At 38.3% G+C, this 13,084-nt stretch overlaps 1 protein-coding gene across 1 annotated transcript in view; it reads right to left on the bottom strand.

Annotated features, from left to right (window-relative positions):
• IRAG1 (inositol 1,4,5-triphosphate receptor associated 1) overlaps nt 1-13,084 on the bottom strand; it is an 89,486-nt gene that overhangs the window by 43,796 nt on the left and 32,606 nt on the right. The window contains exons 6-10 of the mRNA XM_045015068.1: nt 12,765-12,842; nt 12,091-12,140; nt 9,319-9,921; nt 6,230-6,308; nt 601-721 (exon numbers count right to left, since the gene is read on the bottom strand). Coding sequence (XP_044871003.1) covers nt 601-721; nt 6,230-6,308; nt 9,319-9,921; nt 12,091-12,140; nt 12,765-12,842 — 931 coding nt within the window. The remainder of the gene's footprint in view (nt 1-600; nt 722-6,229; nt 6,309-9,318; nt 9,922-12,090; nt 12,141-12,764; nt 12,843-13,084) is intronic.

The raw sequence follows: 13,084 nt of genomic DNA, 5'->3' as shown, positions 1-13,084 counted from the left end.
CCAAAAATTTTTGTTTCATTTTTTTGATGGAGGAAATACAAACATTTCCAATACCTACATTCAGGGCTGACCAGAGGGGGGTGGGGGGCAAGTGGGGCAATTTGCCCCGGGCCCCACAGGGGCCCCCACGAGAATATAGTATTCTATAGTATTGCAACTTTTTTTTAGGGAAGGGGCCCCTGAAATTGCTTTGCCCCAGGCCCCCTGAATCCTCTGGGTGGCCCTGCCTACATTTGCAGCAGCATCCTGGAAAACTAGGAGCTGTCAGACCATGAACAATCTGGTAAGGAATAAACAGGAGGTGCAAGGTACAAATATAAGACATTTACAGAACTATGATTTTTGAATTATTTTTAAAATGGATTCTCTTTTTTGTCATGTTAAGTGTTTGAGAAATGCACATATTTTTATAAGACTCTGCAGAGTAAATTTTAAGATATAGCTTCAATCCCCCGTCCAAAAATCCTGATTCAGAAATCTCTCTACATATGGATTTCATATGAGAGCAGAATGACATAATGCTAGTTCAGTCGAATCAACTATTTCTTTGATAGCAGACTTCCAACGGATGCTGGACCAATATCCTTAGTTAGCTTTTACCTTCCTGGCAGAGATTTATGCACACGGAGTTTTCGTAGCAGTACATCAGGAATATTAGGCATGACATCAGAGCCATTCTTTGACTCCTCTTCTTCAGTGGTGCACGGTATAGGTGAAGGCCCTGAGGACAATTTCATAAGACACAATTAAGTCACTGTAAGAAGTCATGTGTTAATACAGAAATCAGCCTCCCATAGACATTTGGGGAGGGTTTTTTAAAAATATCCCATGTCAACGGAATTCTGTTATTGAAGTCAATGGAACTTTTACCATTGGCTTCAATGGGAATAGAGTTAGGTGAAAAGCTGAGTGCTTTTAAAACCCCAACCTTTGTCTCCACAGTCTGAAACGTGTACCTTATTTATCCCAATCAGCAATTTATAACCCATCTGTGCCTCTGAACATATTGGAAAAGAGCAAATACTCTGTTTTTCTAGGTGAGCATTTTCCTAGGAACCCCAGAAGTTGAACCAGAATAGACTGTTGGAACATCTAGTCCAGTGCCTTTGAGCTTTTTTAGTTGATCATATCATTTTGGAATTTTGAATTAGATGGTTTATAACAAGGAACTGCCATTTACCAAATGATTTAAGTGCTATCTGGCCAAGATTATTGCTGGTGTAGAAAGTACACTATACTACATGGCTTCACTGTTCCCCCAAGTTGTGATGGATATATGATATCTAACTGATTTATATTACATGTTCATTTGCTACAAATGTGACAGAATAGTGATACTGAATTGTAGTCTTAACTTCTCTCATCTTCACTAGGACCAGCGGCTCTCAGTGTATTTCAGTCACTTTTTCTCATCCAACACAGGGTCTCACCCTTTTCCATACCAGAAGCCCTCTACTACCTCATTCCCATCTAGTGGTTAGCAATATGAAAAGGACAAGGTAATTACACTGCCCTGACAACTGGTTGTGACCACCCTGGACAAGACTCATTTCTAGAACATGAACACTTATAAACGAAGCTGGAAAGCCTATGAATACTCATGTTCACTTCGTCTAGATAAATCCTCCCTGTTTAACAAACTCTTGGACTTGGGAAAAATGTAAGAGGTAGTAAGAAAAAGCTCTGACCCTTTAAAAATGTGCATGATAGTAGTTGGAGTTGGAGAAGCTTAGTGGAGGCAGATTCTCTTCTAATTATACAACTAAATTTGTATTTCCTGTCTTCTGTACCTTTTTAATACTTAAAAATTGTCCAGCACCCACCTCAGCACTGTTGTGTATATGCCCTTCAGAATAACAAGGCTGCCTAATAAGTGTCTCCAATTTACTGGGTCTGCTAATTTATTTAAAAGTCTATAGTTTTAAAGTAGTGTTTATCCCAAGATGACAAAGACAGACAACTTGACGCTGATAAGGTAAGATGGAGCCAAACTGTGTGATTCATAACAAAGGAAACTGTTGGCACCTTGGTTATTACTGTATGTTTTAGTAAAATATTACACCAGTTGGAAACATTAGGTTAATTTCATTACAATGTACGGAAGTAAGAAACTCTTTAATAAGTAAACTAAGGATTCTGCTCCTTGTTGCTCTTCCCAGTGAGTTGAAGGAGTTGATTTTTAAGGCTCTGGCTAGAGAGTCCGATTTGTGGTTGGCTTCTAATTGTCCATGCTATGCCGTAGACTTTGTGTGACACCTTTGTGTGACTTGCAGTACTATGTAAAATAATATGTAGAATTTCAGAATGTTTTCTTCTCAAAAGTTCTAGGTCTGCCAAATCTACATGTGTGAATTTTGAAAGGTAGCAATTATTCCAGCCCTGCAAACTTAGGTTTGCTGAAAATGACTATTTAAAGATATAACAACAGGACTAAGAGACTACATCCACTAACAATATCACTGCAACCAAGATCCCCTTAAAATAATTGTGGGGAAGAGGAATGTGTGTGTGGGGGGGAGAGGGCAAGTTGTGTATTTTATTCAGGCTGTGATACTATGATGTGATTTTCTGTGATGCTACAGTTGAAATGGTTAAAAGTAAAGCAATCTCTTAACTGTTTTCCTGTGAAACTGAACCTTCAGGTTTTGACAGTGTCTGTCTTAAGGAGTGCAAAGCAACAAAATGTATTTCACCTCCGCTGCACTGTGCCTTCCTTCACCTGTCTCTACCCTTTGTGTAAGCCTCTTGATGTAGTCCAAGGTTTGCATGGGGAAAGGAGTAGAAACAGGGCAGGTGGGGTATGGGATTCATCATTCCCCTCTCCAGCACTGTGGAACTTAGTAAAAGAGACAATGCACACCCAGGCTATATTATCTTCTCTACAGAGCATACCCCACCCTGAGGATCCTAAGAGCAGTAGCCACCTGGAGGAATCCATGGTAGTGCAATGCCAATGGAATCATGTTGCTGGAGATCCCAAGTGGGTCTGGTGGGGAGGGGGAAGAAGTGGAGTCTCTGCTCACCCAGCCCTAACCTCCTGCAGGACCCAGGATAGCTGCCAGGTTTGGAGGTGAGTCCCACAACCTATTTTGCATATTATCCAGCACCCCTGACAGGATAATGTAGGTGAAGGGATGTTTGCCAGGGAATCCTTGCAGAAGTTTCCTTTCCCTGAGCCTTCTTCCCTGTTGGAAGGGATATTTACCACAGTTTGTTTTTCTCTTGTAGTGATATTTAAAACTGAACTATAGAGTGCAGAAATATTTCGGATATTTAGAAATATTTCCTAACTGGGTGACTGAAGTTAGTAATGTCAATCCTTATTTAAAGCCACTATGTAAAAGGTGGCCTCTTTTTCCACAGGTGCTGAGCACCCAAAACTCCCATCCAAATAAATGGAAATTGTGAATGCGCAGCACCTCTGAAAAACCAGGCCACCTTTATGTTAGGGTTTTAAACACAGATTTAGATGACTGATTTTAGGCACACAGGTTTGAAAACACCGGCCTCATCCTTTACAGTCCTGTCACTAATATTACTTTTACCCATTGGAACACATGTCACAGAGCAACATGGAACTCTCTTGAGGAAAGGGAAGGTCATTTGTTCATTTGAATGGTAGCCCCACATAAGGTAGTGATCACACAAAAAATCATGATACAGGAGGTTAGTATAAGCATGTTGGTTCATCTATGCTACTGCCATCCACTTCCTGGCTCATGTCAATAGAAATCCTGGCTCATGTCAATGGGAGTTTTGCTGTTAACTTCGTTCGGGCCAGGATATCATACCTTGTCTCCACCCTTCAAAAAGGATGTTGAAAAATTGGAAAGGATTCAGAAAATATCCACAAGAATTAATCAATGTCTGGAAAACCTGCTTTACTGCGAGAGAGATAAGAAGCTCAATCTAGTTTATCCAAGAAAAAGGTTAAGGGTGACTTGATCACAGTCTATAAATGTCTACATGGGGAACAGAAATTTGGTAATCTAGCAAAGAGAAGCTAGGGCTGTTCAATCTAGCAAACAGAAGCATAACAAGGTCCAATGTCTGGAAGCTTAATCTAGACAAATTCTGGCTAGAAAGAAGATGTATATTTTTAAACATGAGAATTACCGTATTAACCTTTAGAAGAACTTACTGGGAACGTGATGGATTCTCCATCGCTTGAATTATTTAAATCAAGATTTGAGGTCTTTGTAAAAGATAAGAGCTAGCTCAACTAGAAGAAAGAATTACTGGATGAAATTCTGTGGTCTGCATTTTGTAGGAGGTTGGACTAGATGTTCATAATGGTAGCTCTGGCCTGAAAACTTATGAATTAATGATGTTAATAGGAATCTTTCCACTTATTCCAATGGTCATTGGATCACACCTGAAATGATTATGAGTTAAGCTTCTCTCACCTTCACTCTCACACAGATTCATCAATTATAAGATCAGAAGGGACAACTGTGATCATCTAATCTGACCTCCTGCATAACAAAGGCCATAGAGTTTGCCTGAATTAATTCCTGTTCAAACTAGAGCAGATCTTTTATTTAAAATTGCCAGTGATGGTGAATCCACCACCCCCCTTGGTAAATTGTTCCAATGGTTAAAATTTTGCATCTCATTTCTAGTCTAAATTTCTGTAGCTTCAACTTCCAGCAGTTGGGTTTTGTTCTACCTTTGTCTGCTAGACTGAAAAGCCCACTTCGGTTCCCAATGTAGGTACTTATAGATGGTGACCAAGTCACCCCTTCACCTTCTCTTGATAGCTAAACAGATTGGGATCCTTGGATTCTGCCACTATAAGGCATGTTGTCCAATCCTTTAATCATTCTCCTGGCTCTTCTCTGAATCCTTTCATAGAATCATAGAACTGGAAGAGACGTCAAGAGGTCATCTAGTCCCATCCCTTGCACTCATGGCAGGACTAAGTATTATCTAGGCCGGGGTGGCCAACCTGAGCCTGAGAAGGAGCCAGAATTTACCAATGTACATTGCCAAAGAGCCACAGTAATAAGTTAGCAGCCCCCCATCAGCTCCCGCCCTCCATCCCCCAGTGCCTCCCGCCTGCTGGCAGCCCCACCAGTCAGTGCCTCCCGCCTGCCACAATCAGCTGTTTCAAATGCGCAGGAGGCTCTGGTGGGAAGGGGGGAGGAGTGAGGGCATGGCAGGCTCAGGGGATGGGGCAGGGGCCTTGGGGGAAGGGGTGGAGTGTGGACAGGGCCTGGGGCAGAGCAGGGGGTTGAGCAGTGAGCACCACCCACCACATTGGAAAGTTAACATCTGTAGCTCCAGCCCCGGAGTCAGCGCCTATGCAACGAGCCACATATTAACTTCTGAAGAGTCACATGTGGCTCTGGAGCCACAGGATGGCCACCCCTGATAGGTGTTTGTCCAACCTGATCTTAAAAATCCCCAATGATGGAGATTCCACAACCTCCCTAGGCAATTTATTTCAGTGCTTAACCACCCTGACAGTTAGAAAGTTTTTGCTAATGTCCAACCTAAACCTCCCTTGCTGCAATTTAAGCCTATTGCTTCTTGTCCTATCCTCAGAGGTTAAGAAGAACAATTCTTCTCCCTCTTCCTTGTAATAACCTTTTACGTACTTGAACGTTGTTATCTCCCCTCTGTGTCTTTCTAATTTTTCACCAGTGCCAAATACAGAGGCAATATAATCTACTTTCCTCTACTCAATACATCCCAGTTTACATATCCAGGGATTGCATTATGGCCACAGAATCCACACTGGCAGCTCACATTCAGCAAGTTATACACCATGACTTTTCAGAGTCACTGCTTCCTAGAATACAGTCCCACATCCTGTAAATATAGCCTGAATTCTTTGTTCCTAGATGTATGACTTTACATTTGGCCGTATTGAAATGCATATTGTTTGCTTGTGCCCAGTTTATGAAGCATTTTGGATTGCTCTGTATCAGTGACCTGTCCTCTTAATTATTTACACTACATTTGTGTAATTTGTAAACTTTGTCAGCAATTATTTTGTGCTTTCCTCCAGATCATTGATAAAAAAATTAAATAGCATAGGGCCACTAAATGATCCTGGAGAGACCCCATTAGAAACACACTAGTTAGATGATGATTCCCCATTTACTGTTACTGTACTGTCAGTACATTCTCAAAACGTAACTAAACACTATTTCCTTTTACATTATTTGGATAAAAAGACTGTGTGAAATAAACAAGTATTCCTTCCAGCTTGATGATATTGCACCTCTTTCCTGTTCAGCTGCTTCACTGAGTTCAGGCAGTTTAAGTCCAACTAAGTTTTGATTTCGCATCAGAATATGCTCCTGTTGAGAAAAATTGAAATATTTCTAAACAGAATAATTAGATGTCTCAATTTAAATATCATAGCACTGAAAAACTAAGGTCAACGTTGTATTTCTGAAATACACGTATGTACATATTTATGAAGTATGCAAAAGGAATTAATTGTAGTCACGTATTAAATTGCATGACTCAATAACTCAGGTATAAAACACTTCAACCCATTTTATTTAGTGAAGTCTCCAAACTAACGATGTAGATGTATGGTCACTGCTGTAGTTAACCAATGCCTATAGAGATATGCAAAAGGCATTTATTTCTCTCATTCACTGAAGGTCAATTTCTCTCTACGCAAGTGGAAGAAAATAAAAAGTTCTAGATGTTGTTACTACTACAGTAATTAAATGTAAAACTGATCCCAGGAAGGAGAGAGGGAAAAATGCAGAAAACGACATTCAAGTGACTGTCACTTAGCCCACTTGTCCACTAGGAATTCTTCACAAAACCCTTTTTATGTTATTCCTGCAGGCTAGTGCTTCTCAGTGTTATTGCAGTCTATGGTGCCACTATGCTCCCAAGCAGAGAGGGGATTAAATTTTGCAAAAATTTATAAGTCATAAACACTGTCCTTTGCTAAAAAAGGTTCCTTGTTAAACCTAAAGATTAATCTCTTTTAACTTGAATTTTGCCACATATCTAAGTGCTAATTTCCTGATTTCAGGTACTGATTCTGTTGCTTATAAATTTAATTTTATTTATTTTTAGGAATCTCTATGGCATTCATATGATTTGAGTACTTATCGAACTAAATTGGTTTTCCAGTACATAATTCTACATCTTAAAGTATGTAAACAAGAAAAAGATGACTAATGGTCTGTCAGTTCTCAGTAATACTATGGAGTTAAATAACCTACTTTAAAATCTGATGTTCTCTTTTATATCAGTGCTGTGTTAACCTCGCATATAAACAGCTGGAGGTTTGCAAGAAGATACCTTGGTTATGTCATTGTAATTAAGAATCAGTGAAGGGTTTCTTTCAGCTCTAATGAAAGATTTACTGCAATTTAATTCTTCTTTGCAATACATATGTATCAGTTTGCTACTGTTCGTGAGTGGATTATCTTTTAAATTTCATACATCTCTAACAATCACTTTAAAAAGAATGTACTTTGATGCTAAGACACCTACAATTATCAAGCAGATTAATTTTTAGACTTAAAAGGCCAAATTCACCCTTTGTGTAGTTCCAGTGTAGTCAGAGTTACACCATTAAAGAATTTGGCACAGCAGCTCTTGCACTGTCCCTGTATGTATTTTGTCTGGGAGACTTTTGCGTTAATGCACCAGGCACTTTGAGAGTTTATCTGAGAAAGTGCAATTTCTTTTCTTTTCTTTCTTTTTTTTTTTTTTAAATCTTCACTGTATCTTGTAAACCAAGGTTTAGATCAAAGGCCAAAACCCTTTAAAATTACAATTTTTTTTTTTACAGAAAGACTCAAATGTGTTCAACAGCACTAAACAAAAGTGATCTTTTTTAAAAAGGGGTGTCTACAATAAGGACAAATAAGATACCATTGACTCCAGTGACAGACGTGTAGGGGTATACCAGGGCAGAGTCAGACTTTAACAAAGTACAGTAACTGTGTATAAACTTTAGTTGAACCTTTAGATCCATATACAGTTCTCAGTCCACACACACCAAATTCTATTAACATATAAAGTCAGAGAATGTCTCATTTTGAGGGAGAAATTCTGGAAGGAACAGAAAAATATAGCATATAGAAGAAAAGGAAGTGCATAAGCAGAAGTAACACTCTTAAAGAACTTTTTTTTTTAACATAAGGTTTGTTGATATATCCTCAGGAAGGAGAGCTTTTCACATCTAAATCTCTCCTTAGAGATTAAAATAGATTATTTCACTCCCAAGTATTACTTAAAATGACAAGACAGTTAATCAACTTCTTCCTGTTTACATGTAATGCACTATATCTAAAACTGAAATACCACTGTACTATGTGTTATGTTCACCTTTATATTAAAATAGAGGGAAACAACTAATGTTTCCCACACAGCCATGTGATAATTTTTTTTCCATAAGACGGTTTCTGGGAACCAAGAAATGTGTATGTAACAGCAGCATGTGTGTTGTGAAGCGATTGCAGTTTCTATGGCACTGAGAACAAGAATACACTAGTTGAAAGGAATTTTAAAGCTACTTATTCAATAAATAGGAACCGAAAAATAAAAACATAATACTATGTTAACTTTGCTGTAATTCTTTCCATCTCTTAAGCATAAGCTTTCTTGTAATTATAAAAATAGTGATAAAATAAGAAAATGAGACTGTTTCATAGAGAACACACCAAGCCTAAAACATAACAAAATGCTGCTTTTTTGTAGTTTGATTTTCAGGTCCAAATGATAAACATTCTGTGCAGTGCATTGAAGCCGCTTTTTCAGTAGAACTATTTAGGAGTACCACTAACAGTATTCTCAATAAGGGCCTGATCCAAAGTCCACTGAAGTAAAGAAGACTTTTCATGGACTTCACAGTAGGACCCAATTTTCTAAACATAACAGCTAAAGTTTTAGCAACGCATGTTCCATTAGTACTGAACTGTGTTTCGTATCCAATGCCTTTTATATCCCGTCAAGAACATAAATCTCAGCGTACTCAGAGTCCAGAATAATAACTGCATATTTTTAATAAGTTTTTACTATGCAAGGCCAGAAAATGCACAGTTAGATGAATAATAATAGAATTTAAAAAAGAGTCTAGTCTGCATGGTCTCTTATGAGAAACAAAAAATGAAAAAAAATCTGTTTTCTTATATTTCACTATCCAATCTCCTCAATTCCATCTCTAAACGGCACAAAATTATTTTTTGCCCAGTCTATTACAGTGTAGCACTTTAATAAGTACTAATTATATAGTTTTGTGATGTACAAACACAGTAGGTCACATATAGGATATTGCAACATTATGTAACTTAGTGTAACGCTACATAATACTATTTATGTCCAGAAACTCACCTCTCTGAGCTTTGTCAATTTCTGCATTCGAACTGGTTGAACTTGTATTTGGAGATCTTTGAACGTTAATGTTTTAGTCAACTGATTGCTGGATTTATTACTAATGGCAAAGCTTTTATCTTCTTCAGGTGGTAATTTAAAAGGTGCCTTTTCTTGATGTCCAGGTTCTATGCTATCCCATGATACAGCTCGTAATAGAGGAGGGCGTGTTCCAGATGCTTTAAGTTCTGTTTTACAGGTAACTTTAGGGTCCATCAGTTCTGGGACAGAACTTTTTAATTTTGGGTCCATAGTACCTATGCCTGGTCCTTGTCGATACATTCTTAAAGGAAAGTCATTTTCTTTTGATTTCTTAAGTAATGGTTTTCCATGTTCATTTTCACAGCTGTTTGTGCTTGTGTTAAGAGAAGTTTTGCCAGCATCACTGCCTGAAGGAGAGGATTTGGGTAAATTATCCATATGTGTAAGTGGATCAAAGTTTTCTTTTTGTGCAGAGAGTTTTTCTTTGGAGTTTTCAAAACCAGTGGAACGAGGAACCAACCTTCCCTGAGAAACCTTCCTCTGATCATTCTGCTTTCGATCGGTTAAACCTTTTGTGACATTCTGAAAGAAAAGGATATGTATAAAAGATATGGAAACACTGTGTGTGTGTGAGTGTGAGTGTGAGTGAGTGTGAGAAGCTGCATTGCATTGTAAAGGAACACGTCTGCTTTCACTGCCATTTGCTTATAAATGCTTCATTGTAGAGGAGGGAGTAGGGGAGATTTTGAAAGACCCAGAAAGCAGGTAGGTGCTTGGAGGCACGTTGATGATCAATGGGAGATGGGCACCTCTCATTTCTGCCTTTGAAAAAAAAATCACACCCCCACTTACAGGGTCCAGTGCAGCTAACCTTACATCAGGCAAAACTCCCTATTGACTTCAGTGTAAGATTTGCCTGAGTAAGGGCTGCAGGATGAGGTCCATAAATGTGTCAAACAAGTAACCTTACACTGAAGCAGCAGAAATATTATTGGCATGTCAATCTATCTGGTTTACAATGAATGATATTTTCACAAGAAATTTGTTGGAGCTCTCTGTAAGGAGAGCCTAAATGAGTTTAACCAGTTAAACCATGTCTGGTTTAATAATACGCTTTGAAAAATGCCTACTGCACACACACAAAATAAGGAAACAGAGTGAGCAGGGTGGGGTATTTAATTGTGAAGGACCAGTTCCCCTTTCACTGCCATTTGCTTCTTTGGAATGACATATTGTTATTACATTTTTAATTGATTACCATCACCATTTTTATTACTATTATTCTATCTGAGGATATTCAAGTGCTTATATGCATTTACCCCTACATCTCTCAGCATGATAACTTTCCATTATTCCCTCACCACCAATATATGAGCCTTCATATTTCCAAAGTTAAATCACATTATCTCATTTTCTCCCCGTGTTTCTAATCTCTCTGGGTCCCTTTCTGTTATTTCTCTGTTTACTGATAATTGCAACTCCGCCTAATTGAATATTATTGGAAAATTTCTTTAACGTGGTGTTTACTCTCGCCTTCTGATTGCAAAAGGCTAGACTGGGCCTTTGCCCAATGCTCTAGTTGATGCATGAGAAGGAACTGTCACAGTAAACACAGATTCTTCCTTACTCACCTATAGTTTACAGGAAGAAATGATTTGCACCACTCCTTTACTGGGTGCACATTACTTCCCCACCCCTCCCAGCATCTGCCAGCTCTGCTGTTGCCTGTGTGTTGGGAGTCAGAGTCAGGGATCTGCCTATTCCTTACTCACATGCCTGTAGGAGAAGGGATGGAAGAAGTATGGGGCATGCACCCCATCCTCTCTTTACTGTGGTAAGGAGCACTAATGCTGAGATGCAGGGAACATGAATGCAGATGTGCAGGGTCATGTGTATGTGTGGAGGTGGGAATCTTATTTCCTTTTATTCCCTTGCATGGCTGCATTAGGTTGGGTTACAATATGGTTCTAAATGTTAACTATGACTCTGATTCTGCAACACTCAAATCACATATATTCTAAATTTTCCTCACATAAGCAGCTCAGTTAAAATCAATGGAACTACTCGTGTGTATAAACAGGAACATAAATGTTCACATGATTAGATCCTAAGGCTGGAAGCAATTTTTTCCCTCCAGTACTGCAGTAGACCCCTCCTGGCCTCTCAATTCAGTGCTGTATCTCATTTCACTTTGATTACAATCTTTCAAAGCCACACAACAGTATTCTTATCTGAGCCAACCTGAGTTTAATTTCAAGGGTAAGAGTTTGTAAGATACTGTATCAAATGCTTACTTCTGCTGCTTGCCCTTCATCCTCTTTTATAATTTTGTTGTTCTAGCAAAAAATAAAAAAGTAAGTAATTTGTCTTGCAAGACTTTTTTTTTTTTTTTGGACAGACACATGACACCTATTGCATTTAATTCTGCTGTCCGCTAGATGTTCAGGGATGATATTTTAATCTCTTAATATTTGTTGCATTACTTTACTTGAAGTAGAAATTAGATTTATGGACTGGTAACTGCCAAGATTATGCTTCTGTCCTTTTCTCTAAATCAGGAACACATTAGATCTTTTCTAATCTTCCAGTGGCTCAGATAAAAGATGTAGCTTTAGCCCTAACTTTTGCTACTTTTGGTATAGAGACTGCTACTGAAAGCTTCACATTATTCTTAGAGAGTAATAGAACAGTGTAAAGTGGTATTATTGTAATTACAGTATACCACAGCCAGCACCTGTAACTCAATCTTACCTGCAGTGGAGACACTGACCCAGCACCTGTGGCTGCACATACATCAGACCCTAGAATAATAAAAAATATATGATTTTATATTTTGTTTATTATATTTCAACAACACCCAGACCCACCCACCCACAAGATAATTGTGGTGGAGAGTTTCAAAGGCACAACACTGAAAATTTCCCACTTAGATATTAGAATTCATAAAGTTGTATCTTAAAGTGGAAATAAATAAATAAATAAATATAATAATAATAATAAACAAACACCCATTCTACTGCAGTAGGAATAGAACATTAATTATTATAGCAAAGCTTCACAGTTGAGAAGGACAATAAAATACAGGACATATAACCTAGGAATAAGCACAAAATAACTGTCTTAATATATCTGTTCCATCTTGTATTTAGCTGTGACACTCTGAGTAAGTTTCCCACACCTGAAGAAGAGCTCTGTCTGATCTTGAAAACTTGTCTCTCCACCCACCTTGTCTCTCTAGTCTACAACAACACTGCATACTTACAAATGTATTGTGGGTATTCACAAACGTCATCATTTTCAAGGAGAGAGACTTGTGAATTTATGAATCCTGGCTACTTTTCAATGGATGGAAGTGTAGCCTAATGTGCATTTTCCCCCGTGCTTTGTAAAATAGTTTATATTTGAACATCTACAGATAACTTTACCTGTTGGGATTGGAAGACTGAGAGAGTTGCTCTGAGATGGTACAGGTGAAACTCTTGGACTAAGTGTAGGAGAAACAGCTTCATTAAAATGGAAAAAAGAAAAGAAAGCATTAGGTAATTTTTTTTAACTTGGTTTGTGGTTTCTAAGCTTCCTGCTCAGATTAAAACACCTCAACAGATAGTGGTAGCATAGTCATCTGATGGTAATGTTCATGGCCAGAGCATTTCCAAATCTCAACAAATTATTTCAGATTGCTAAAAACGTTTTGGGGAAATGGAAACTAGTTTCTAAAAATATAAACAAATTGTATTGAGAAACA

Source organism: Mauremys mutica, chromosome 4 (assembly GCF_020497125.1).
Source record: "Mauremys mutica isolate MM-2020 ecotype Southern chromosome 4, ASM2049712v1, whole genome shotgun sequence".
Taxonomy (NCBI): domain Eukaryota; kingdom Metazoa; phylum Chordata; order Testudines; family Geoemydidae; genus Mauremys; species Mauremys mutica.
This window is presented reverse-complemented; position numbering and strand designations above follow the sequence as displayed.